The sequence below is a fragment of the Colletes latitarsis genome, chromosome 10 (genome assembly GCF_051014445.1).
Source record: "Colletes latitarsis isolate SP2378_abdomen chromosome 10, iyColLati1, whole genome shotgun sequence".
Taxonomy (NCBI): domain Eukaryota; kingdom Metazoa; phylum Arthropoda; class Insecta; order Hymenoptera; family Colletidae; genus Colletes; species Colletes latitarsis.
The window spans coordinates 14465075-14491237 of NC_135143.1; the positions used below are offsets into that span (position 1 = coordinate 14465075).

General features: G+C 35.1%; 2 protein-coding genes across 5 annotated transcripts; both read left to right on the top strand.

Annotated features, from left to right (window-relative positions):
- The first annotated feature begins 6994 nt into the window (after positions 1 to 6994).
- On the top strand, positions 6995 to 17470 carry Wech (tripartite motif containing 71 protein wech). 4 transcript variants are annotated; one of them, XM_076774987.1, is made up of 7 exons: positions 6995 to 7099; positions 11056 to 11234; positions 11339 to 11623; positions 11713 to 12039; positions 12127 to 12417; positions 12777 to 13337; positions 13433 to 17470. In XM_076774987.1, the coding sequence occupies exons 2-7, from the start codon at positions 11130 to 11132 to the stop codon at positions 14012 to 14014; spliced, it is 2151 nt and encodes a 716-aa protein (XP_076631102.1). In that variant the 5' UTR covers positions 6995 to 7099; positions 11056 to 11129; the 3' UTR covers positions 14015 to 17470. The 4 variants fall into 4 exon arrangements, with proteins under 4 accessions (XP_076631102.1, XP_076631105.1, XP_076631103.1 ...); XM_076774990.1 differs by having other exon boundaries at positions 12786 to 13337; XM_076774988.1 differs by having other exon boundaries at positions 7011 to 8292.
- Positions 17471 to 17705: 235 nt separating this feature from the next.
- Positions 17706 to 24754, top strand: LOC143347256 (uncharacterized). Its single transcript, XM_076776299.1, has 23 exons — positions 17706 to 17712; positions 18263 to 18396; positions 18581 to 18743; positions 18872 to 18981; positions 19036 to 19204; positions 19262 to 19377; positions 19711 to 19945; positions 20044 to 20201; positions 20294 to 20421; positions 20490 to 20644; positions 20729 to 20853; positions 21010 to 21187; positions 21251 to 21349; positions 21383 to 21556; positions 21624 to 21854; positions 21919 to 22149; positions 22249 to 22408; positions 23087 to 23232; positions 23307 to 23504; positions 23563 to 23769; positions 23825 to 24196; positions 24353 to 24512; positions 24578 to 24754. The coding sequence occupies exons 1-23, from the start codon at positions 17706 to 17708 to the stop codon at positions 24627 to 24629; spliced, it is 3708 nt and encodes a 1235-aa protein (XP_076632414.1). The 3' UTR covers positions 24630 to 24754.
- The last annotated feature ends 1409 nt before the right edge of the window (positions 24755 to 26163 follow it).

The following is a 26163-nucleotide window of genomic DNA, read 5'->3' on the forward strand; positions in this document are numbered from 1 at the left end:
GCATATTATTTTATGAATTTTGATGTCACTAATTAGAATAAGATTTTTATTCTTGTTCTATTTCGCTAAGATATTTTGTTTAATTCTTGGGCATTTTCATTCTTTGATTTCATCGTTGGATTTTCAATTCTGCGTTGGATGTTCAATCTTTGTTTCTGTTCGTCTTTGAAATTTGTATGGTTCTTGAGATAATTTTTGTAATCGTCTGCTATTTTACTTCGACATTATACTCTCGTTACGCAAGTATAGGTAGAATACTTTGTTCGTAACATGTGTAAATTTTGTACATTTCCTTAGGTAGGTCTAGCATCGAGAATCTTATAGATTCTCACTTTTAGGTACATCAGCACGACTAATTATTCCATCGCTTCGTCTAGTTTGCATGGTGTTTATTAAATTTCCTTTCGTATGTCACTAATATGGGTATCAATTTTAGTTTCAGATTATTCGCAGGGACATCGAGGGAGTACGCCACATCCGCCGAGGGATATTTAATTCTAAGTCGGTTAGATTTAAGCTTCGTCGCGAATCTTAAAATTAACGTTGAAGATTTCTTTATTCTACATATTTTCGCGTTTTACCAAGCAATTATTCAATAAGTAGCTTCTCGTTTTCTCGTTCCCTCGTTCCTAGCTTCGGTCACCGCTGTTTCATCGATTGAAACATGTGATCGGCCGTGTATCTGGTCCGAAAGATCTAATCGCCTTCCCTTGGTAAGCTTGATTGAGGGAAAACGGCACTTCGCTGGAAGGTGTGGAGTTTCCGTATTCTGCGGAAACGCATACCTTCCAGCGGAAGTCGACCCTGTCTCAGGTACTCTCTCTTTGTCAGACAGCCTAAGTCGGGTCCTTCGGGCTCCCGGCGGGTTGCGTTGGAGAAATGGAGACCTCGATTCGGGGTTGCAGTTCTCTGTTTTCTTGTTGAGATCGAGTTAGCAAGGGCAGTAGGTTCGATCCGAAAGATCCGCTGCACGGTTCAGCATCGCGTCGCGTCGCGTATCCCACGATTTAGCTTCATCCCTCTTTTTAACCATATAATTGCTTGGTACAACATCCAAGGAACTTTGTTTCCTTCTATCGTCCGAATTTTAGATTCAACTTGACTAGACTTGAGCTTCGACGTTAATTTTAAGTCTCTAGTGTATCTGCGTATGCCAAGTAATTATTTAACAAGTAGTTTCTCTCGACTCGTTCTCTCGTTTCTTGCTTCGGTCACCACTGTTTCGTCGGACGAAACATGTGATCGGCCGTCCAGTTTGTCCGAAAGATCTAGTCGCCTGCCAATGATAGATCGATTTCTAGAAATAGAAATCAATCTACCAAGGGTAGTGTTGATTCGATCCGAAGATCTGCTGCACGGTTCAGCATCGCGTCGCGTCGCGTCTCCAACAATTTAGCTTCATCCCTTTTTAAACAAAATAATTACTTGGCATGACTAATCTAGTTTCTAAGTATGTAAAAGGGAGATCGATGGAACTTTGATTCCATCTATCTCCCTTCGGGTCTCCACTCGCAGCAACCTCCACGTGGTGAGACCTGGAAATCGATGTCACCCACGATAGAAAAATTATTCTTCGTGGGTGACACCGAGCTAATGGCTGCGAATTTAGAATTGTTTCTTGATATAATAAACGAATTTAGATTTATAGTTAACATTAGTTAACCATTATGTTAGGCAGGTTATTTTTATTTGAAGACAAATTCTTTTAAAAATTCTTTCAACTCTCTTCGTTGGTTATGCACCTTTCATTGGTTGCACTTTCGTTTGTTGCTTCCTCGACCAACGATCGTTGGCCACAGAAGACCTTAATTAATGGAGGGTGGTTGGGAATCGGTTAGGGCGGGTCTCCACTCGCAGCAACCTCCACGTGGTGAGATCTGGGTAATATTATTTAGCGTTTAATTAATAATCATATCACTCTTAGCTGGGTAATGCAATTATTAATTAAAAACTAAATAATATTAGCAAATTAGCTGCGATCCACCTTGCATAGGTCATCATAAATATAGATCTCCTTCACTAGGTTAGTTTCGATTCTCATTAATTCATCAAAGATTCTAGAGTATTGTCTCAGACGAGGTATACGAGTAGATCTTTCACCGAGTGTATTTTTGCGATCCATTTTTATGGGGACTCGAAACCCCATTACCATTTTCGTGTCACTCACAACATTACCAACAGATTATAGAAACCGATCATAGCGCTTCTTATGGTAGGAAATGAAATTACAGGAATTATTTTGTTTTTTAACGAAATAAAAGCTACATGGTCGAAAGTAGAGCGTCAATCGATTAATATTTAAATCGAAGAATTACAGCTAACACAGCTGGTTTAGCAGCTTCGTGGTTTCTTTCTAATTCAGTGAATAGTTTCTCAACTGATCACCATCCGTGAGAAGAGGACGCTAAAATCACCCCCAAATTTTCAGGTCGGTATGGCAGTCAGATTGGGCAACGAAAGTCCATAAGGTGTAAGGTCTATTCAGTATACCTCGTCTGTGTTTACACCTTACGAACTTTCGTGACTCAATTTGACTGTCACATCGACCTAAAAATTAATAAAAATTGATCAATCTAGCGTCAACTGTAATTCTCCTCAGCCTGAAACAGCTGTTCCTGATTATTACTCGTCATTTAATATCGTCTGTGAATTCACTAACATCATGCGCAGGTCAGTCAGAAGACCAATGAGACGAGAAGGTAAAAAGGGTCCAAAGTACAATGCATTGCTCGACTAATCAAACCGCTCAAATGAACTCTAATGAATTTCTGTTGATGTATAATATTTTGTACGAAGTAAGTTTAAGGGAACTCAGGAGGCAGGCAAAAGCAGCCATGAACACTGAACAGACTGCACAAAAGAAAGGCTTTTACATCCGCAGGTACACGACCCTTCAATGTACAGTAAGCGACATAGTTATGGTGACGGTAACAACCCCCCTCCTTCGAAGAGGTCTCTGACAGCTCAGGTCCCGAGTCGTTATTGCATAGCGGCCAAAATATGGCCCCACACATAGACTTGAGGGGCGAGGGCATCTCTTTAACGCGACGCGCGGAGGAGGGCACTGGACGTAAACCCCTGTTGATTTCCAGAGCCCCCCTAAATCACGTCGAGCTAGGTCATCGTGTGGTTTTTAAACGGTAAAGTTCGACACTACCTTGAACTGTCCCCCAAGGCCTGGGTGTTCATGAGGATTTTCCACACGTACGACAACCCCCTATCGTTTGGCAAAAGCAGGAAGTTAGCTAGTAAAGCAAAGGGCCCATATAGAGTAAGAGCGGTGTTGCCAAATAAATGCTACCAAGCACAAGACCTACGAGATCTGAAAAAGTCACATAAAAGATAATATTTGATTTTTATAATAGTACCGCAACACATTTTGTTAGTAAAACGAGGTGATTCTATGTCGTAACTACCTCGATTGCTATTAAATTTTTATTTTTATGGGGTTACATAAATGATAAAGAAATTGTGATTGTTCCTATAACAAAGGACGATGTCAAAGAGAGAATACTGCACATAACGTCATTTAATGTGCGAAATAATATCTGTAAGAGATATAATAAATGTTTAGAAGTCTAAGGACATGATAAGGGGGTGATTTTATTCGAAAAAATAAGTCGAAAACGTAGGATAACTATGTTACTGTGAATTTGGAAGTCTTAATACGAATTTCATTCGAATATGAATGAATGAACGTGTGAATGCAAAAATCATTATAAAATCGTACATTTTCCGCATTCACAGGAACTGAAGGGTGTGTTCTCGCGTTTCAGTCGCGCGTGCGCACTTCCGGTTACGTGTAGGAAATACGGGTGGCGAGTAAAATAGAAAATTAAGAAGAATGGTTAGGACGTCGATGAACGAAAACCGTGTTCAGTGGTCTATCTCAGAGGCGTGGGCGCTTCCAAGGTCACCGCAGGAGCAAAATTGCTACTACGCCTCCGATACGACGCCCACGCACTAAATGTAGATCTAGTATGTACAGAATGATTCAATAGTGGTGCCACAAAATTTATAAGAACTTTTATTCATATATTAATTAATGACACCGTACACAGTGTGCGTACATACTAGTGACAAATATTACAAGGGATGATTTTATAGTAAAAACTAAGGAAAAAAATTAAAAGTAATGAAATTGAAGTTTCGTTGAAATATATTCAGCCGTTAGAAAAAATTTTTCAGAATATTACTTCATCACAATATTTTTCTTGTAGGTCAAAGAGTAGAAAATTCTCAAACGCAATATCTTCATTCTTAATTTTCATTTGAAGATGATATTTGACCCTTCAAATCAACCCTTAAAATATTTACCACCAGTAGGTAAACCTTGTAGGGTAATGTACTAAACGTATAGGTCTTATCGTAAGAAAATTTAATTTAAAATTATATATCATGATACATTTATTAAAATATGTTCTTGCAAGACATTTTTTGTGCGACGTATCAGTAAATTTAATGATTCCACTTTTGAATCATCCGATAGAAATTTGTACTCCCTCGGAAACACATATCTCCACTCGATTTAGAGGCAACATCGTTCACTCGATTTCAGTGTATACCCCATTCAGTAAAATCGTAGGAAAAAGACATTACGGCAAATAGTACACCCACATGGAATTGTTGAACCCATCCCTAAGCCTTTATACTCTGTAGTATATTTATCATACATTGATGCTAATGAAAAATGCATCTCTATATCTTGAAATAATAGCTGTATACTTCCATTTGCATTTAATTTTACGTTATAGTACTTATTTGGACTTGGATGCTCAACCCTCTACGTAGAGCTACGATAACCTCTGTCATACTCCCACTCACCACCACAGCGCCACACCTTCGTTCTCCTTTCTTAAGTCTTGGCAAAGTAAAGATGTTATCAACGTATTCCCCTCTTTCCACCCACAACTACCCCTCACTTATCCAGTATCGTCACTACGCCCCCACCATCAATTTTTTTTTTTAGTTGATTCTTAATATCGTAAAGATGTTGTCATTCTCGCCTTCGCACATTTCCGCTTTATTCTCTTTACCCTCCAGTCTGATTTTTGATGGATTCTTTTAATCACTTTTCTGTTTCTTTGTTTATTTTCTATAATTCGGGGTTCTATAAATTATTTACAAGCTGTTTTCCGCTATTCTGAGCTCAATTAAAAATTTTAACACTTCAGACACAGTTTGCCACACCTGTTAATTTAAATTTCGATATATTCAATTTGAAGTTGCTATTTTATGTTCATATCTATCTGTACCTTCTACGATGTTATAAAAAGATGAATGGGCACACATTACTTCTTTAATACATAGAGAGAGATATAATATGTGAATGATTCATAACATTTAATGTACTAAACACGTGAAACATTTTTATATATTTTGTTAATTTTAAATAAACGTAATTCATTGATTCCACTAGTGTAATACCTACAAAATTTAACATTTCGTTTCGTGTAACAGGGTTGTACGCTTGCGCGTACATGTATGTGCCACAAACACGGACTATTCAACGATCCTATCCCTTCCTTCATATATCCGCCTACTGTACGCCTACACCTGAGTTACTCTCTACGCCTACGCGTTGTCCTACACCCAGCGAAAATTTAAAAACTTTTGAATAATGCTTCAATTAGTGGATGAATTATTGAAAGAAAATGAAACAATAATTCACCAACCAATAATATAATTTCGCATTTGTACAATTATCATTGACAACAAAACGTGATAAAATAAACCAGAAAATTGAAAAAGCAAACATTTTGTTTTCACTTTTATTCTATTAAAAAATTAGATCTTTATATTCTACACCAGTGGACAATGGCCACTCATGAAATAAATTAAAACATTTATGAAACAACGACAAAGCCTTTTGCAAGATAATTGTCGAATATATTTGGCATTCGCGAAATTTTAATTATTTGGGGTCTAGCCAAATATTTTAAGTGATACATTCTGTAATTCTTTGTCCCATCAAAGGAGAAATGAAGGAAAGGTGTAATAAAGCTCGAGGAAGGGAGGAGACAGGATGTTCTCGATCGTTAAAGCGCTACAACGCCATGCCACGTGATCCACACTTTCGGTGTCCATTCATAAACCTGTGTTGCGTTAATTCTTCCTACGTCAGCTGATGACTTTACGATAAATTATGATCTCTAAAATTATTTCATTTAAATTTATTCAAATATTAAAGTATTACGCTACATATTATATTTTTTAAATCGAATGTCTGGTATTATCAGGAATTATTAATTCGTTCTTTATATTACATTTACCAATCGTCTTTTCATACAATAAACATGCATATTTTAAAATTGCTTTATGTACTCTTATTTCACCTCATGATTTCAATTTTAGTTTTCCTGGGCCGATTATCCAAAAACTTAGTTATTGAAATGTCGTTTCCCCGCTTGAACGAATAGAACCATCTGCAAGAGAATCTATAGTACATTTTGGATTCATTGCTTTAGAGTAAAATTGTACATCCTACGTACGCCGGCGCCGTACAATCGATAATAATACTGGCATTCTAACTGAAGGGGTGAAAGTAAAATCTACTGTCCAAAGACCTGTTAGTCAAACTGTAGCAATTTTATGTGTAATATCAACTATTACATTTCGAAGAATTGACAAATTTAATTAATGTGTTGAATTGTGTTGGGATCCAATTTTTTCAGCATTTCTCTTATTTTTCTGTGATTGTAGTGGTAATATTAAAATCGTTTATGATGATCAGAGTGACATTGATCATTCAACCTGCTTCTGTACAGGATAGAACCAGATTTGTCAGATCAACCTTACCTTGTCTCAAGGTTGGAAGGATATATACATATACGTATATAAGTAAAGTGGTTGCATGACTGTGATAGTGTAGCCCGATTCGCATTGAACGGTGGCTCCATTCATGATTTTGTAGCGCATGCGCCCTTGCTTCCCTTACGTGAAAATTGTTCTACCCGATGGCCGACTATGTAGGTAGGTACAGCATACGTACACTGTAGAAGGTGGCTGCGATCAAGCTTCCCTTAAATGATTCGACGGGGCTAAGGTTCACCAAACGGAATGAAGTAGACAGAAGAATATCTGTGTACGCTTCACACATGTACGTATGTTCGGAAAAGATATTATTTAAGGTGGTAGTGACAGAGTTTGTGACAGTGACTGTGATTACAACGAATGTTTCACCCTTAACCGTCTATAAACCACGTACACCTAGGAATTCTGTAAGAAACACGATTTCCATCGATATTTATTCAGAAATACTTCGACAGTATAAATCGTCCATTTTTATTGTTTCATCGTTTGCTTACTTTGTATTTAATATTTTATGCAATTAGAGAAATATTATTGGTTATTGGTTAGAGTTTCCAAAGCATGCATGGGGGTAGAATAAATTATCAGTAGATAAAAAATTACTTCGAAAAAACTGAACGTGCACGAGAGTACCATTTTACATTAAACAATTTTACAATAAATAGCAGTTTTACTATTTGTAAATGTTAAGAAAACAACAAGAAGTTTTTAATTATGACTGGATTCGTAATTAGTATGATAAATCAGAAATTACTAATGGAAACTAATATACTGTAGAGTATTGCCTGGATAACTAAACTTGAATTAGAGTAATATCGGCACAATGTAATAGTTCTCGTACGCTGTAATAATATTTCTATTAAACTATCACCGTTTATTCTCGTAATCACGCTCTTGGGAATTTCGATCATTCGATACGACAGAAAGGGAGAATTACGTTGAAAGAATATAGGAAGACAGCGTGGGACGAGAAAAAAGAAAAATTGTTGTGAGCTTCACCGAAGAAACGATACTGCGGGGGTGAGAATCACCGATTTGAATGAGGGGTAAAAATGCATTCTTTGGATTGGTCGAGAGAGGACGACTGGCTTAGTGGCAGAGAAGAGGGGAGGAATGCTGGCGTTGAGTTTCAACGGGATTTAGTCGAGTACAGTAGTCGAATTCGGAAGTTCAGTGCAGATCGGAGACACAACGGGTTCAATATTTCATTCGATGAGCACGTGCTCGATACCGATTAATTTAGTGCTCCAATAACCGTGAATTTGCTCATGGATCTTTGCGACTATCCACGCGTTTCGAGCGAACAATTAAAAACAAATTAATGTTCTGAACTCTGATATTTTTCCGCTTCGTACGGCTTTATCGCTGTCCCATGATTGTCCAGTAGTTTTAAATAGTGAAATAATTAGTGCTTTTTGTTCCAACGAAACCAATGACTTACTGAATGTTTAGTATTTTATACAGCGTTTCGGCGTGGCGAAGGTACGTATATAAATTTTATTTTATTCCATTGATTTACTTCAACTCTTTGATAAATAATTAATAAATACGATTATCGAATTTTAACGAGTGATACTATCGAGCCGAAGAGAGCGTAATAATTGGGATTTTGAAACTTGCTTACTAACATAGGTCAAGCCCGTTCGCTTTCGTTTCCCTATTTACGTCGTAAAATGTTCTCCTCGCACGACATTGAAATTTAAACAAGAGAGAAAGTATATCCACAAAGGAGATCGTCAACGACAGTCAAAACAAAGTTAGGAATATTTGTTAGTTTTCGTCATGTGAACTATGTTTATAATAAATATTTATGCGAAATTTTACGCATTTTATTTTTATAATTGTATAATTAAATATTTGAAATATATTATGTTTCTGATATTCGTACGATATGAAGTATATTTTGAAATAAAATAGAATTACTTGTATACAAATAATATAAAATTCTAAATACGTTACACGTTTGAATCTTGAGAATTTAGTGGAATTTTTTAAAACTTGTATTCCAATCTTGATTTAATTTTGTTGATCGTGATGTATATTTTGAAATATCTTTAAATTTGATGTTGTAAGCCAACATGGAATAAAGTAATGGAACTATGTACACAATTCAATTCATTCAATTTGCCATTATACATAATATTATAGGTTTTAAGTACGTTTCTCCCATTAAAATTGTAACATACTTTATAGTTAAAATTGAGACTGCTTCCATTTTACATTATTATAAACCGAATTCGTGTTTGAAATAGTGAATTACATCATCCTGCATTTTACAATTTATATGAACAATCTTTGACAGATCAATTAGAGTACTATATTCTCCGGAAGTTCGTAGATACTTATTATTCTTCACGATTCGTTGTGTTATACGATACTAGCACTTTTAGACGACAGATATTCCACTTTCCCTTTCTTTTTGACCCTCGGAAAGAATAGTAGGTCTAACCCTGGTCGCCATGGCGATTTTAAGGATAGCACCCTCTAACTGCTGCAGCCCAGCTGCTGGAAAAAGAAAAAGGGAAAAGTTTGCAGGCTAACGTGTAGTATTTTCTCTTTAAATCTAATGCGAACCTAAACCGCTAGATTGAGAAAGTTATGAATGAAATAAATATTTGATATACAAATATTTTCCGATTTTTCATTTTATAAAGTAGCACAATTAGACTTGTTCAACTTTCATTCGTTTCCTAAATTAAAATTGTATGACAAAGGTAAATTCTTTTTAATCGTCTCAGTCGAGAACTAATTTTGTTTAATATGTTTTTGATTTGGAAAATAATAGTTTTTTAGGTATCGATAGTTGTTTATTTCCTGGTTGGTGGCAGTTCTTCTTCGGTACATTTGTCTTTCTCTCGTACTTTATTCCCTTTAGTCGCTCACTTTCGCTTTCATCTCGGGACACGACCACGGCACGTATTTGACAGCGACACGCTTCGTCGACGAGTTTACTCCAAAATCACACGGCCAGACACGCACATTTACACAATCCTGCCAGAAACTACCGGACCCGGAAGAATGCGACAGAATAATTCAAGAATGTTTTTCTTTCCCCCTTCCTCCAAAGGTGAAAATTTGTGATGTGAGTCTTCAAAATTGTTTAATTATATTTTGTGCACTTTACATATACAAAATGGACACATATTTCACTTTAAAACAAAATAAAACAAGTACTTAAATTAGACACTGAGCGTAAATTGTATGTATTCTTAGCTTGCAAAAATTTTTTAACGAAAATGAGTAGCGTACACTTTGTTCTAAAATTGTCTTGGACTCGAGGCTTCGTTTTATAAACTATCTAGATACAAAATAGATCTATTCAATATATTTTCGTATTATATGACGTAGCTCCCGGTTACCATTCCTGTGTCAATTGCAACATTACGAATCCGAAAAAAAATAAGACCGCAGCGCTCCGACCGGAACGGCAGGAATTATGATTGAATTTAGCGAACATCAATCATTTTATACATAATTACGATCGAGATCGATATATAGAATCCAAATCGCGATTGTGATGTTTATAAAAAATGGTTACATTGAAGCGACGCGCTGGGAAATATCCAACAACATAAATAGGCGTTTAAATTATTACTTCTGGTCCTTGAGTAATTTTTATTATCGTATAGCTTCATAAATAACTTATTGCTTATACAGTATGGCTTCGATTAACCGATCCCGAGACCCATTGGATAGTTGAGACTCGGGGAAACAAAATTAACGAAATAATATCGACCGAAATTTATTTCTCTACCTGATTCGTTCGTCTTTTATACTCTGTGAACAAAAGTAGCGGGAATGTCCTGTACATAATTTTAGAAAGTGACGAACTAAACGAAAGAAGAATTCTATCGTGTAGGTATGACCTGCTACGGCGGATAACCAAACCCTGGATTAACCAGACCCTGAATAACCACGACCGCGGATAATCGGTCCCGAGGTCCCACTCTATGTAGTGTTGTGTTTATCGTACCGTTATGTATGTATAGCTTTATGGTAGTTCTGTCTTTTTATATACACATTTTGCTTGTTATTGCTTGTTTAGGTTAACAATAGAAACTCAGAAATATAATAAAACGCTCTCCCTGGATCGGTGGTTCTTAACTTTTTTTTTCTACGGACCCCTCTTAACTGTCTAACAAAGCTTGCGGACCCTTTCTCAAAATAACGTTTATAAATATTGGATAACTCTGAAATTTGTTAGTCACACTCTAATTCTAACAAATTTTTATTGGTCTATTTCAGGTGAAGGTATCACGAAGAGTCCGCATCGTAATATTAAATTTCTGTAAGGCTTTTCGTCGTACATCGATCTCAGGATGAGTCATGAGAAGGATTACAATCGTGAAACGAATTTTTCCGGGGGCTACATCCACGATCATCAAGAAAAGGATCACGATGTAAATGTAAATCTACTCTGTAAGGTACAAACTAGATTTTTATTACGTTCAAGTACACGTCAATTCTCTTCTCATTTTCATCCGCCAGGACAATGTTTAATACGTGTTTACTTTCTATTTTATCGCAGGTGTCAAACAAATTTCCATGGCAGTTTGTCAAATCGAGTTATTTCAATGCAAGTTCACCCGGTACTGTATCTTCAGGGAGCAGTACAAATTCTCAATGTTGTCGTCAATCACCAGACGATCTCAGCGTTGACTCCTTAATCAACAGTTTACTGCAAGTCGTAAATGGCGATATCCTGAATAGATCGACATCCTCGCAGTTCTCTCAAACTGGAAATTCTATCAATAACGAATGCAAAGATTGCCTTGACACAATTTGCGATTCGTGTTCTGCGGGTCAACTTTCGGTAAATAAGAATGTTTGATTTTTATGAAAATTACTTTTCTCCCACTACGATAAAAATTAAATCTCTCTACTTTAATAATTTCTTTGCAGAACACGACGGAATTAAACCACGAGGATGAACATAATCAAATGCTAGCCATACTTACAGGAATACCAAGTCCTCCGATAATCAACATACCAAATTTGAATTCTACAGAACTACCTCTATTCTGCAACGTGCATCACGACGCTAACAAATTTTATTGTCAAACTTGTAGTAAACCTCTTTGCAGCGAATGCGGAATTCATCATCATCATGGACACATAACGATAAATTTAATGGAAGCTGTCGAGGGGGCTGGAATGCAAGCGAACAAAGTATTAAAAGAGGCAAAACTTGGAATTACGGCTCTCAGGGAGGAACTGGATGCTGTACAAGTAAATATTTAAATCTAACCCCAGAATATTTGTCTGTGCCACCGCATACGTACAAAAGTTGCCAATTTAATGATTCTTTTTGCACAGATAGCAGCAGAAATTTTGGAACAAAAAGCGAGGCAAGCAACAGCGGATGTGATGTTGTGCGTAAGAAGAGTAGCGTCTGCTTTGGAAACAAGGGAAAAGGAGTTATTAAGTAAAATTGAGAAAGCTCGACTTCTTAAATTTGCCGCTTTAAAAGCGAGAGACGAAGGCCTAAGAAACGGAATCTCCCGATTGTCGCGAGCTGCTGATAAGCTTAGCGAAGCAATGGAGTCTAAAACACTTGCTAGTAATCCACTGAACTTGTTGCTTACTAAGGACATGGCATCAGCCGAGGTATTAATAAAATATGTACTAATTACTAAGTGATACTACTATCATTAATTATTAAATAAATTTCCTCAAACAGTGTTTTGGAATTCAAGTTGCGGATCGAGTGTTTAATCATGTTTCGTTTCTCTGTCTTTCAAGTTGCAGAAATCAGTTCTCGGTAATTCTGCAACTTGATAGACATTATTGTATTTGCATTATGAAGCAATACTGACCACCTCCCAATTTCAATAAGCTTGTAGTATGTTATTAAGATCGCCAATATTGGAGATTTTATACCCAGCTCGTTATTTATTAAAAATATTATTAACAAAGAAAGTGTAATGAATATTTTAGATTCAGTATATTATTTTCGTTAATCATAGGTTTTTCAGATTCGTCAAAGTCAACAATATCTTCCCTCGCAAGAAGAAAACTGGATTTCTTTCAACGGTTTGGAAGGGACGACACTTAATGCTATTGCAAATCTTGGAGCTGTTGTAGTGAATAATCCGGGCCCTATAGGCGATCGTCGTGCCGTAACAGGTCGTGGAAATTCGCCTCAAATATTTCCCAGGCAAAGACTTTCGATTTCGCCGGCTTCAGGACCACGAGGAAGACCAGTCCCTTCGAATACGTTTCCGGTTAAAGTTAAGATAAATCGCAACTCTGATTTGTCGGTGAAGCCGTTGAAGATCATCGGGAACGACGGAGATCCACAAAATAATCTTTGCCGACCGTGGGGTGTGGCGTGTGATAGAGAAGGGCACATAGTGGTTGCCGATAGATCGAATAATCGTATACAGATATATCGACAAGATGGTTTCTTCGTGAGAAGATTTGGCAGCCATGGTACCGCGCCAGGGCAATTCGATCGTCCGGCTGGCGTAGCAGTCGATTCGCGACGACGTATAATCGTAGCTGATAAGGATAATCATCGTATACAGGTAATAAAACGTATTTACAACAATTAAGAGTTGCGTAAAGTTTGAATATTTTACGTCTAGTTGATGGAATCAACGTATCCATATTAATTTCGCAGGTACTGACGATGGAAGGCCTATTTCTTTTATATTTCGGTGAGAAGGGATGTCGTTGCGGGCAATTTAATTACCCCTGGGACGTAGCTGTGAATTCTGAATGCCAAATAGTCGTATCCGACACAAGGAATCATCGTGTCCAAATGTTCAGCCCCGAGGGTGTTTTTTTACGAAAGTACGGTTACGAGTCGACTCCAAACATGTGGAAGCATTTCGACTCGCCGCGCGGGGTGGCGTTTAATCCGGAAGGCAATGTTGTTACTACGGATTTCAATAATCACAGAATCGTGATAATCGATGCTGATTTTATGCACGCTAGAATTTTCGAGTGCGAATGCACAGGTAGTTCGAAACAGTTCCTGAGGCCACAGGGTTTAGTGATCGACGACGACGGTAACATTATTATAGCCGACTCTAGGAATCACAGAATCCAAGTATTCGATTCGTCTGGCATATTAAAATGGCGATTCGGCAGCTATGGTAAAGGCGAAGATGAAATGGACAGACCATCGGGTATCGCTTTATGCCCAGATGGTAGAATCGTAGTTGTAGATTTTGGTAATAATCGAGTTCTTCTTATTTAGATTGGTTGATTGGCATATGAGAATAAAATTTTATACGTGTTGAATATGCGACAGTGATGAAAGCACAATGTTACTGTTTTCCTCAATTTTAGAATTAAGCGTGTGACGCTTAGCCCACAGATCAATTGTTAGATGCAATATTTTCCTACTGACTGTATATAATATGGAAATCCGTATGGAGTCTTTTTGAAGCTTCGGGTTTTCTCACTTTGAGTGCCAAGCAATAAGTACAAAATGAACTCTTTGTTCTGAAGTCATATCGTTACGAAGGCTCCCATCAGAAGAGAATATTATTTTCGCATTATTCATACGTAGTAATCGAATATCTGTAAATTTTGAAAGAGAAAGAAAGTGTAACGAAGTTAAGGATGGTTTCCTCGGTATTGACTATCTTATGAAGTAGTCGTAAATAGTAGAAAACCTACCCGCGTCGAAGAATTTTTAAAACAATATTTTATTTATTTTTAATACGGAAACAATTGCCATATTTTTTTAATTATTTTATCGGACGTCAATTTCAGATGAAAAAGACTAAATATATTGGGAAAATTATATAATAAATAAAATTATGCAGTATTCGGTTGGAATTCACGTTTAGAATTTGGGATTTGAAAGTAATGGAATAGAAACGACGAAGAATCTGATGTAATAAACGTTACTATTAATGCAAATGGGACTTTTATGTATGTCAGATTCAATATTTTATTAGACAAGCTAATTATTGCTCCATAGATACGTAATTAATAAAGTCAATTTAATGACGAGATACAAATTAGAAATATTGCGACTTTTTATTATGCATATTAATTTTGTTTCACTTGTGCTTGCATTATTTTATTTAAAAATTCTCAAATATCGGGGCAGCTACTTATTTTATATGAATTCTATTTATAGTCGATTTAAAGTGTGTAATGTTCCTTTTATATGTACATAAAAGAAATATCTTATCATTTAGTGACTGAACAGTGTCGAATGAGAAATAACAGTATAGAATACTAACGTAACGAGCGTCGTAAAAATGCTTCACTATTCGTATAAGTTTATGATATTGTCTCCTGTTGAAGATACAAAGAGACTAAAATGCAATTTGATATTAGATATAAATATGTATGCATGATTGTTGTAGTTAAAAGGTTGTTTATGGGCATATGTATTTACGAAAGAATGCAAATTACATGGAAAAATGTGACAATATTAAGAAGGAAAAACATAAACAAAAACGAGAACTAACAAAGCAAGAACAGAAAGAACTGAAAGAAAAGTATGAATTTTGTCATGTTTAATGCAACACTTTATCAATTTAATACCGATCAACGTTTCAATAATGTTTTAACATATCATTCTTCGAAGATACTTTTAACTTGCATTATTGCATTTTGGTACGAGTATGTATAAATCAGCAAAAATTATTACTATTCCTTTTTATTATTTATTACGATGATTACTATTTTTTTACTTTCATTTTTGCTTTTATAATTTCTCTTATCGTCATCATCATTCTTGTTTTCAACATGATACAAATTATTAGTAAATCAATATTACGCTTCATCTAATAATATTTGCCGACATGCGAAATATGAGTTTTGTACAATACGTAAGAATTTAACGTGTCAGTCTTTAAAAAATGCAAATAATCTCGCATTTGATTTAGTTTGACGCTAATGAACTGAAACGAGATATTGGTTACATTTACACGATATAAGACTGAACTAAGACTGATTTAATACAATAACAGATTTTGTTGTTTATTTATTTTTACACATTAAATGGAAGGTTAAATGTAATTGTTTTTGAGTTTTTACATTCATATTATGTTTACAAATATTGTTACTGAATTATTAAATACATATAGTACCATAAGAATAATTTTATTAACCTACTTTTAAGAAGTATACAGAATTTTATTCATTGACTTATATTTATTTTTTTAATGAAACCATTAACGAGCAAGTTAGTTTAACATAATGTTATACACTCTGATAGTTAATCAATAGCAGTATTAATTATATATTTTTGGAATACATGTTCAGACAGAATATAATTTTTTGATTGCATTGCATAGGAATATCTTCACAAATATAGTTGAATTACTATTATTGCACTTAATGATATGTTAAAAATAGCAATTTAGTTTTAAAACTATCGACGAAGTTTCTATGCACGAGAATATAGAAAGTAATATTTTCATGTTACAGTTTGTAATACTATGGAGTGTGACAAGAACATTGACTGTAGTGTAGACAAATTTCAGTGAGAAAAGCTATGATTATCCGATGTACTTTGATTGCAATATTGTATTAACAGGCAAATGTTAAGTTAGATTTTTAACATATACGTACTGCTCAAGTATTATTATAAAAGATGCAGTAATATAAGAATGTCTCTAAATAACTGTGGTATGTAATAGTTGCTAAATGGTAGTCCATATACAACAAATTTCTATATGCACACATTTGTTTTTTAATTCCTTATTTCAATTTGTTATTATATCAGAAAGAACATAGTCATTATTTAAGGTAACTCATGTAGAACCATTTTAATATACCCAAGATATCTGCAGCTTTTTTACAATTTCCTGTGTGTTGTACCATTTAGCAGTTATTTGATATAGCATGTACTTAGAAACACCCTAAGCATACTTTCGATAGGTCAGTTAGCAGCAGATTACAAATGTATATGTTTTCACTAAAAATGTCTCAAGGTGTACTAAGCAGGGAGTAAATATCAAGTGGTGTACGTCCATTTCCAGAGTCATATATGAATTTACTCTTACGAAAATATTGAATTAGTACAAAAGTTCTGTTGTAGATTTTCATGGTGTGTCTACACGCGCATAATGTAACCGCGTCGCAAACGCGGTCGAAAATGGAACGATTATGCGCGTAACATACTGCGAACCGAACTTCGATACCTTCCGTTTTGAGGAACCCTTAAACGAACGCAAAATACTCGCAGGGAACAAAATAATTTGTTCTAGCAAAATTCTTTGCATTGCTGTAAATGGTATGTGTAATTATGAGGACTGAATTAAAACTCTAAAAGAATCAACGACAATGCAATATAGGTATCATCAACTTCGCTCGTGCTGTATGCAAAATCGAACAGATTTTGTTTGAAATTTGATTGAAATTGCAATAAAGAGCGATAGAATTCGATAGTTAATAAAACACTGATGTTCGCGATGCAATTATAGGATCCCGTCCACATCAACGTTTCTGTTCAAGATGAGATTACGTTATGCTTGTGTAGACCCTGCATTATGTGACAACAGAGATCATGTTATAATGAATTCAGTGTTACGCACACATTGTACTATATACGTATGCATAAAACTATATTCAATATACACAAATGTAAGATATTATAGATGATACATACATGTGCTACATAAAAATAAAGTACAACAAGACTTACATACCAGATATTTAATGAAGTACATTGTATTCAAGAAATCAAATATTCTTCTGACAAAAATAAATTGATTCTTGCTATTCCCTCGACTATTCTTTCTATAAACCCATTCATGTGAAAACTGAGTAATACTTTTTGCAAGTAGTGTGCAAGGGTTGATTAAGGGTGTGATTAAGGGTTAAGGGATGAAAAAGAACCATCTATGGTGGAAGAAGAACGTGCAAATATTTTCGTTTGACCAAAAACTGAACCCTCTCGTTTGAAGCTCCCCAAACTCTAGATGAGGGGTAAGGGTGGCCCCATTCGACCATCAATGGGTTATACCAGGGGTGACGAAGTTTTTCTCAGGGGATGAACTCGGTGAAGGACTTTGATAGGAGCGGGACGTTTGATAGCTTTGTGCGTCTTAATATTTAAAACACGCTAATACTTTTGTTCAGCATTGTATTTTGTATTTAAAACATTCAGTTGTTTCATAAGGTCGTAATTTATAATAACAGCCGTAAATAATATTAGATTTGTGTCAAAGTTTATTTCAAAATATATTTAATTTTATACTACTTGAAAATTTAATAATTAAACATGTTTGTTGATAAATATGAATTGCAAAAAAAGCTATTGTACGACTTTAACTTCAACACTTAACATTGTAATTAAAATTTGTTTGATATCGTTAACCTTGATCGAGAAAGGTAAGGAAAAATAAACAATGTTATTTTTTTAACGAAACGGACCGTGAAAATAGAATTACATATTTTCCTTTTGGAATATATTAAAATTTAATTTTTGTCTTTATTGGGGAAACAGAATTTATTAATAAGTTACAGCATTTTGCAGTGCATAATGCATCGCGTACGGATATGATGAAATGTAAACTTACGCATAAAGGGATAGAATACCGAGGATCAATAGCAAAAACAGTTGGTGATACTCAATGTCAATCATGGTACTCGGAAGAACCAATACATGAGGTTAGTTTAATTAATTTTGGTATAGAGGAGGTCATATTACTCTTTATTTAATTAAATTAATTGACTTCCATCACGACTAATTTTAAGTAGTAAATTTTATTATGACTCAAAACATTACATTTTAAAACTATTATCCCACTCATTCAAATATCTATTGGATCCGTTTTCTGTAATTTAATATCAGGTCAGTAAAGATATTGGCGATCACGATTTTCCCGAAAGATCGATAAAAAATGCAAAAAATTACTGCAGAAATCCAACAGAAGACGCCAAAGGCCCTTGGTGTTATACTTTGGATCCTTTACTCATAGATGACAAATGCGATGTACCCTTATGTAATTTTGAAGGTAATGAAAATGATATTTTGTGAGAAATGTTTCTAGTCGAATAGAAGATATTAAATTATTTTTAATATAATTGCAATATTATCGAGAACTGTATATGTTTTTCCATTATCTTCCTTATAATCGATTAGAATGTAAACTGTCGGGACCAGGGGCTGAATATGGCGGGAGTAGAAAAATAAGTGCGTCAGGGAGAAAATGTCAATCGTGGCACAAGCACCATAAACTTGAAGATGCGAAGGTGAATTAATATTTAACTCGCTAAATTTAACTATAATTTAGCCCAATCTTTTAGTACCCAAATTTTGAAGGAAAAGACTTCCCTGACGAGTCTGTCAAGAAGGCAGGCAGTTTTTGCAGAAATCCAACAGGTGACCATGGCGGCCCATGGTGCTACGTTAAACAGGAATATTCTGATTATGTCGAGAAAGAATATTGTGACACACAATTCTGCGACGATAAAGGTAGTTTGTAAAGTATCGCATACCGTGTATATGTTTGTAATAATCTATATTCTTCAGATTGTTTCACATTTACCAAAAACGTATCCAACTACGGTATACTAACAAAATTAAATCTAGCTAGCGGTCATGTTTCGTTTTGGATAAAATTATGGAATCCTAGCGATGAAAAAAAAGTCAGTATTTTTTTTATTAACTGTTCAAATACAATAATTACGAAACATTTCTATTTTTCTTAGATTCTCTATAGCGTAGAACATTTATTTGCAGGGAGAGGCGCGAATTTTACTTAGTATCTTACCAGTCCCAGTTTCCTCTATCAAAATAGCCGAAGAGTGGAGTGCAGGAGTCGAAATATCATTCGCAAATTTCGGGAGTCGCCAGACATATCCAAAGTTCAATGTTAGTACAATTTCCATTAAATTCTTTCTAAAAATATTTTAATTCTTTAATGACTCTTTAATTGCATGAACTATAACCGATCGATATTGTCATTGAATTTGTGTCAGGAAGAAGAGAACTTCGAAAACACTCCCGAAATTTTACTTGGTACAAAATGGACGAGGATATGGATGACCTGGGGTGGTGGTTTCATATCTGTGGGTCTGGACGGTTCGTTTAAGCCGTTATTTATGCAAGAATATAAAAGGAGACGAGCTATCACGTATTTGTATCGAGGAACATTTTTCCATTATGGACTTCGAGGAACAGGCGTTTTATGGAGCACCGAATTCTGTCAAAAGCGCACGTTTTTAATTTTTTCCATAGACTACATAGACTTATTTCGTTGTAGTCATTTAACTTCTCAACCTCAATAAATATCTCTTCGTTTCCTTTTTCAGACTGCGAGGTTCATACGACGTTTGGAATTGAGTTTTCCAGAGTATGGGCCATACAACGAAATAATGACACGGCTGATGTGCGATTTCATGTTCGCGCGCGTCGGAATATTCACATTCGGTTATATCAAACACCCACACTGGAATATCCTTCAATAACGGTAAAGACCTAACAAATATAATTTTAAGTTACCCCCGATGATATACAGAAACAATTGTTGAAATTTTGTTGTTTTATCGAGTGACAATATAGGTGACAATAGGTAAAGATGTAATATCACTAATATACCAGGAAACCAAGGAGTCAGTTAAGCAGTATTTGAAAGAAATTCCAAATAGAGGCATACTTGATTTTTGGATTTGGAAAGAATTTAGTATCAGGTTGATAAATTCGACCATTGGAAATACAACATTTTCTGTCACTTTACACATAATACTGTATCCCGCAGCATTTTTGGAGAACACTTTCGTCTATTTTTGCAAAAAACCAGAGCAGCCGTCGAACTTTTATATATGAATAACAATTTCTTCGCAACTTTAAGATGGTTTAGCATTGGAAGTGAAAACACTATAGCGCACTGGACACTGTTTTGCTCTCCAGAAGGTGACGATGCTATGCTTTTATGCAATCAATATGAATCAAACTCCGAATAAATAATTAAAAAAATTTATTTTTATGAAATAATAGCAGCAGATGCTGTAGAAGAGCCTACGTTACCAAATTGCATCTCTGATGCAAAAGGTTACGAGTATAACGGTACGCAATGGACAAGCGTTAATGAAATTCCTTGTGTTCCGTGGGTATCGAAAGAGGTACATTGTAACATAAAATCAATATCAACTAATCTAATATTCATAATAATAATAACGCAAGTATCCTTCGAAAAATAAATCTTTTGAATCTAGGTTGCAACAAACAACTATCATCGTGAGAATACTAACTTTAATCGGTTCAATTTTTTTAATCAGGTGCCTGGTGAAGAAAAAAATGATAAAGACTTTGTTGACGGGTCTGCTGTGAAAGCGTTGAATAAATGCAGAAATCCTACTCGCGATCCCAATGGTCCCTATTGTTACGCACTTACATCTCAAGAAAAAGAACTTATTTCAAAGCAGTATTGCCCAATTCGAAACTGCAGATCGTCAGGTAACCAATCTGAAAGTAGATTATATCAGAATATAAATACAAACTATCATATTTAATTTCCAGAGTGCCGAATGGCTGGAACCGCAAACGACTACGTAGGTACATTATCGGAAACGCGTTCTGGACGTAATTGCGACAAGTGGATAACAAAATATGATTCAAGTCCGACGACGAACACCCAAAAAGCTAGCTTAGTTGCCAACATTAATCGAGAGTATTTTAACGATAGCTTATATTCAGACGGCAGTGCTAAAAGTGCTAGTAATTATTGCAGAAATCCCTCACGTAATATTGCTGGCACTTGGTGTTATACTACGGATCCTTTGGTACTGCGAGATCTTTGCAATGTAAAAGATTGTGAAAAATCAGGTAAAAGATTTACGCTGCACTGTTTAATAATATTAGCGAATATACTTGCATTACTTTCAATTTACAGAACAGTTTACTGTTCTTATCAAAGGAGATGCTACTGGCAGACGTTTGTACGTTTTACCCGAATATCGCGTCGAAGGTTTACGGTTTTCCTTAAAAGCTTGGGAACCAGATCAACCAGATTCTATTACGTTCGTTCTGATAGCTGACGATGGTTTGAAATCGCGTTACATCCTTAAAATAGGAGCTTTGGACAATGAAAAAGTGCTTCTTTACTATGAATCGGAAAACGAAGGTAACTCTGGTTAGACAGAGATTATTTAGTCTCATTTCTATCGAGACGTTCTGTTCGCTTACAGCTGCTGTTTTGGTCAAAAAGAAAACCTTGCCACACTTACTTTTTTTGGGGAAATGGACTAATTTTATACTCAGTATTCCCCGAGGAAAAATTTTACTTTATTACGAAGACGAACCTACACCGCTATTTGAATGGACTCATTACGATCCAGATAATGCCTTTTTACCAACGTATTACTATTATAGCAGTGAAAAAGGACGAGCTGTTGGCATTTCTTTCAATGACGACTCAGGTGTGTTCATAACGTATTATTATTTTGGAAGATTAAAACAATGATGTTAGTATTAAAGATCTGTGTGTAGTATTCTTTGTTAATTCTTAATGTTAACAGATTGTCAAATTGAAAACACGAAAACAAATCGTTATGTTAGAATTTTATCACTATCAGCGTGGAACAAAGAAGAAATGACACATCCATCGCAAGTGACGTTTCATATTCGAGGGAAGGGTACAATTTACATACCCTTGTTTTTATTGCCTGCAACACCAGGGTATTAATATTAATAAATATTAATAAATATGTGGAGCGTGAAATAAGGATGTTTGGGCAGTATGAAAGTCGAATCGAGTGAGGTATGAATAAAGAGTGTTTGGACCACGTAACAGTTCTTCGGAATAAGAATGCATGTGTGTACGAATCGATGATTGAATGTGATCGTGTATGAATGAGTTTTAAGAAAGCAAGAGTGTCGTGAGGGTGGAAGATTCGTGAGTTTAGACTAAGCTATTCAGTTGCGCGAGAATATTGAGAGAGTGAAGACGATAATAGAGAACTGTACGAGAAGACTGTGAAAGAAGAACTGTATTTTAGTTTTGTCATATTAAATATTCTTTCAAAATAACTGTAATTAATCCCTGTCGTTGAAACCCCCTACAAATATTACTTTATGTTTTAGAAAAAAGTTAAATGATTTTAGGGGACACATAGTCTAATATAAGTACTTCTTAAACAGGTTTTATTCGCTCACACTGAGCGAAAAGGATCAATGGATACAATTCACAAGAAACACGTACCCCAAAGTAACAATTTTCCATATAGAGAGGACAATAAGATCTTTATTTACGACATATTCGTGGACTAACATCACAATAAAGTAAGGCTTCTTAACAAAATAAATATGCAAATGTTTTTCGTGTAAACACTGATACAAGTTCTTTAAAATTTCAAGGTGGGCCGATAATACTCTTAAAGTATTCTGTAACACGACAAGAGTGCTTCTCTACGAACACGTTAGCCCTCTCATATTCTATTTCTTTTCCGTCGGCGTTGCTCCTGGTGATTGGGCCACTTGGTCAGTGAATTGTATGCCGACAGGTAAAATAATGAATCTGAGCATTGCATTTCTATCTATTGATAACGCTGCACTGTAGAAATATTAATTTCCACAGACATAGACGGACCTCCAATCGACGGTGGTTGGTCGGAATGGGGACCATGGACATGCAGTGCAAGTTGTAATGGTGGTTCAGGGATTAGAAAACGACGCTGTGATTCTCCGAAACCTAATTTTAAGGGAGAACCATGTTTAGGACCGAATACCATGACGGGTCGTTGCAACGAAATTTTTTGCGGTGACATAACAGAAGGTAAATTCTTTATCTAAGTAAGTAAGTATCTAATAAACTTGCAACATTCTTTAAACAGATACATTAACTCTGATAAACCGAAAGATTCGAACTAACAACACTGCTCTCGTTGTAAAAGAATTTCAATCGACGAGAATTGACTCAGATTCTGATATTGTCAAATTGATTACCGAGGAATCTCCTCGTTCTGAAATGCAGTGGTCTTTGAATGGCATCTTCGTGCAAGAAGAAGCTGACAGAGTGGAAATGAAAGATTATAATATTGGTACGTAGTAATATTTAAATGAAAACAGGCTGTAATTATTTGTATATTTCTTTAGAAATAATTAAAGCATCGCCAAACGACTCTGGCGTTTATGCAATGACCTTGCACCGGATAGATGGAACGTACTTAATCATCAAAGTGATAAGTTTGGCAGTAATTCCTTTAGAGAAGAATGTACAAATACGAGAAACTCTAAGTATGACCACAATATGCCATTGTACGATCTTAGGCCATGTATATTCAGAGCTTCAAGTATCTTGGTCGATCGAAAATAAAACATGGAAAGATTATGGTATCACGCTTCCTATTGCTGCAAATACACAGCATGTCTTAACAGTTAATAGAACGCACGATGGACTATGGCAGTGCACTGTCAAACAAAACGATTTCAATTTTGTCTGGATAACAAATATAATTTCTGTTAAAGGTAGGTAATGAAATACAAAGAACGAAGTAAAGTAATTTCTATTCATCAGATCAATAGTGAACTTTTAAATAGAGGTGGTTTGAACTATACTCGAGCCAACGAGACGAGTCAGCAGACGTAAACAAACGTAATTTTTTAATTTTGTGCATTTGCAAGTTCTAGGGCCTCCAAACTGGCGCACGCATCTGATGGAAGATCAGGCAACGCGGTTTCTTTTCCACTGGCTACCAAATGAGAAATATGTCGGTATTTTCGCAATAATTATTGCATTCATCCTAATATCTGCTGTAATCGCGGGATCCATTTTTTACATAAGGTATACATTAAAATATTTCTTTTATATATAGTTAAGACGAATCTATCTTTACTTCCTTGACTTAGAAATAAACGAATGAGGAGACTGACGCTACAGCGGATAAAACAGGAGGAGTGAATATATGAAAAATGTGGATGACTATTTACTTCATATCTATGCTACAAGCATCATTTGCAGAAAAGTGTTTCGAAGATCTAAATATTTCAAATCTCAATGTACAAAAGTTTTCTAAACAGAGGATATGAGACTAAGTAAATACTCATAGAGGATAGTCTGCATAGCTGGTAACCTTAGCTTAGAAACCTGTCCAGCACGAGCAAAAGAGCACTGTGTCTGCTTAGAAGGCCACCTATTTAAGAAACATTAATTGGAACACTAAGGTATACATACAAAGTGTTTAATTTCATTGTAACATTTGAAGTTTTCTACATTCTTAAATTTTACAAATACTTTGAAAGTACAATAATTTTCTCTTATATCCTAAATAATTCTAAGTTTGCAGCCAATTAATAATGATTATCAGATCTCACCATGAGGAAGTTGCTGCAGATAGAAACACAAAAAGAGATAGGTGGAATTCAAGTTTCATCTATCTCTCTTTGTTTTATATACATTAATCTTACACTAGAAATTACTAAATTAAGGAGCTAGACTGTAACATAAACTACATGGCAATGAAAATCAAAATATACAACTGTCAGGAACAATAGCTACATACCTAGACTCAGACCAACTAAAATCCAATATTGCCTAACTAATAGATCATATTTTTCTGTCATACGTATCAATATCTGTTAAACTAATAATATATATGAAAATGATTTCTTAAAAGTACTACTTCCTGACATCTTTGTGAACTATATCATTCTACAAGAATGGAATCTAGAGGGGACAATTAACAATAAAAATAAAGACAAGCGAAATTTTCAATTTTACATCGACAAGTTCATAAACCTAATTTCAACCAATATGAAAACTGACGACAATTGATATACTAAACAGAGTCCTTAGTTTTAAGTAATAAAACATTATATAAAGACTGAAAGAACATATATATTATATATTATATTAATAAATTCATAGAAGAAAGCTACACGGATCTTATCAACACATAGGATTTTCTAAATAAAGACTTATCTTACATAACATCATTGTTTATAACGAAGTGAACAGATATTTTTAGAGCATTAGATTTAACTTTAGTAAGGATTTAAATTGTACGATATTTATACCGTGCTTATTTCTTTTTCTTTTTTAAAGAAGTTTTAAAGATTTAGACTGCTCACCACTAGAGTCCATATTCTTCAAAAACATTTCCATTCGCAATTTTCTTTAGAAATAGATGAGCATCAGATCCCAATAATTTCTTTTAGACACGAAGCGATTTGGATGCTGTTCAAAACCTCGCAAGGAAAGCGGTTAACCATTTCTGTCCTGGCAATCTGAGCATATGTTCCTTTCCTTCCTCTCCTCTCGTGTTTGTAGAACATCAAAAAAATAAGACAGGGTTCCCTTTCCCCAACATGAAAAGTAGCACACGACTCAAGATATTCTATAACTACTTTTAACAAAATAATATTAATCGTAACTATGTACAAAGCCCGCGCAAAATAATTATCTATTCTAGCTGCCATATTTGGCGATAAATTTT

Coding starts and splice junctions, on each gene's coding strand:
- Wech (XM_076774987.1), top strand. CDS start 11,130: ATGAGTCATGAGAAGGATTACAATCGTGAAACGAATTTTTCCGGGGGC. Junction 12,040..12,126: donor AGGAACTGGATGCTGTACAA/GTAAATATTTAA, acceptor CTTTTTGCACAG/ATAGCAGCAGAAATTTTGGA. Junction 12,418..12,776: donor AGGACATGGCATCAGCCGAG/GTATTAATAAAA, acceptor CGTTAATCATAG/GTTTTTCAGATTCGTCAAAG.
- LOC143347256 (XM_076776299.1), top strand. Junction 20,202..20,293: donor TGGAATATCCTTCAATAACG/GTAAAGACCTAA, acceptor GTGACAATATAG/GTGACAATAGGTAAAGATGT. Junction 20,422..20,489: donor TGGAAAGAATTTAGTATCAG/GTTGATAAATTC, acceptor TGTATCCCGCAG/CATTTTTGGAGAACACTTTC.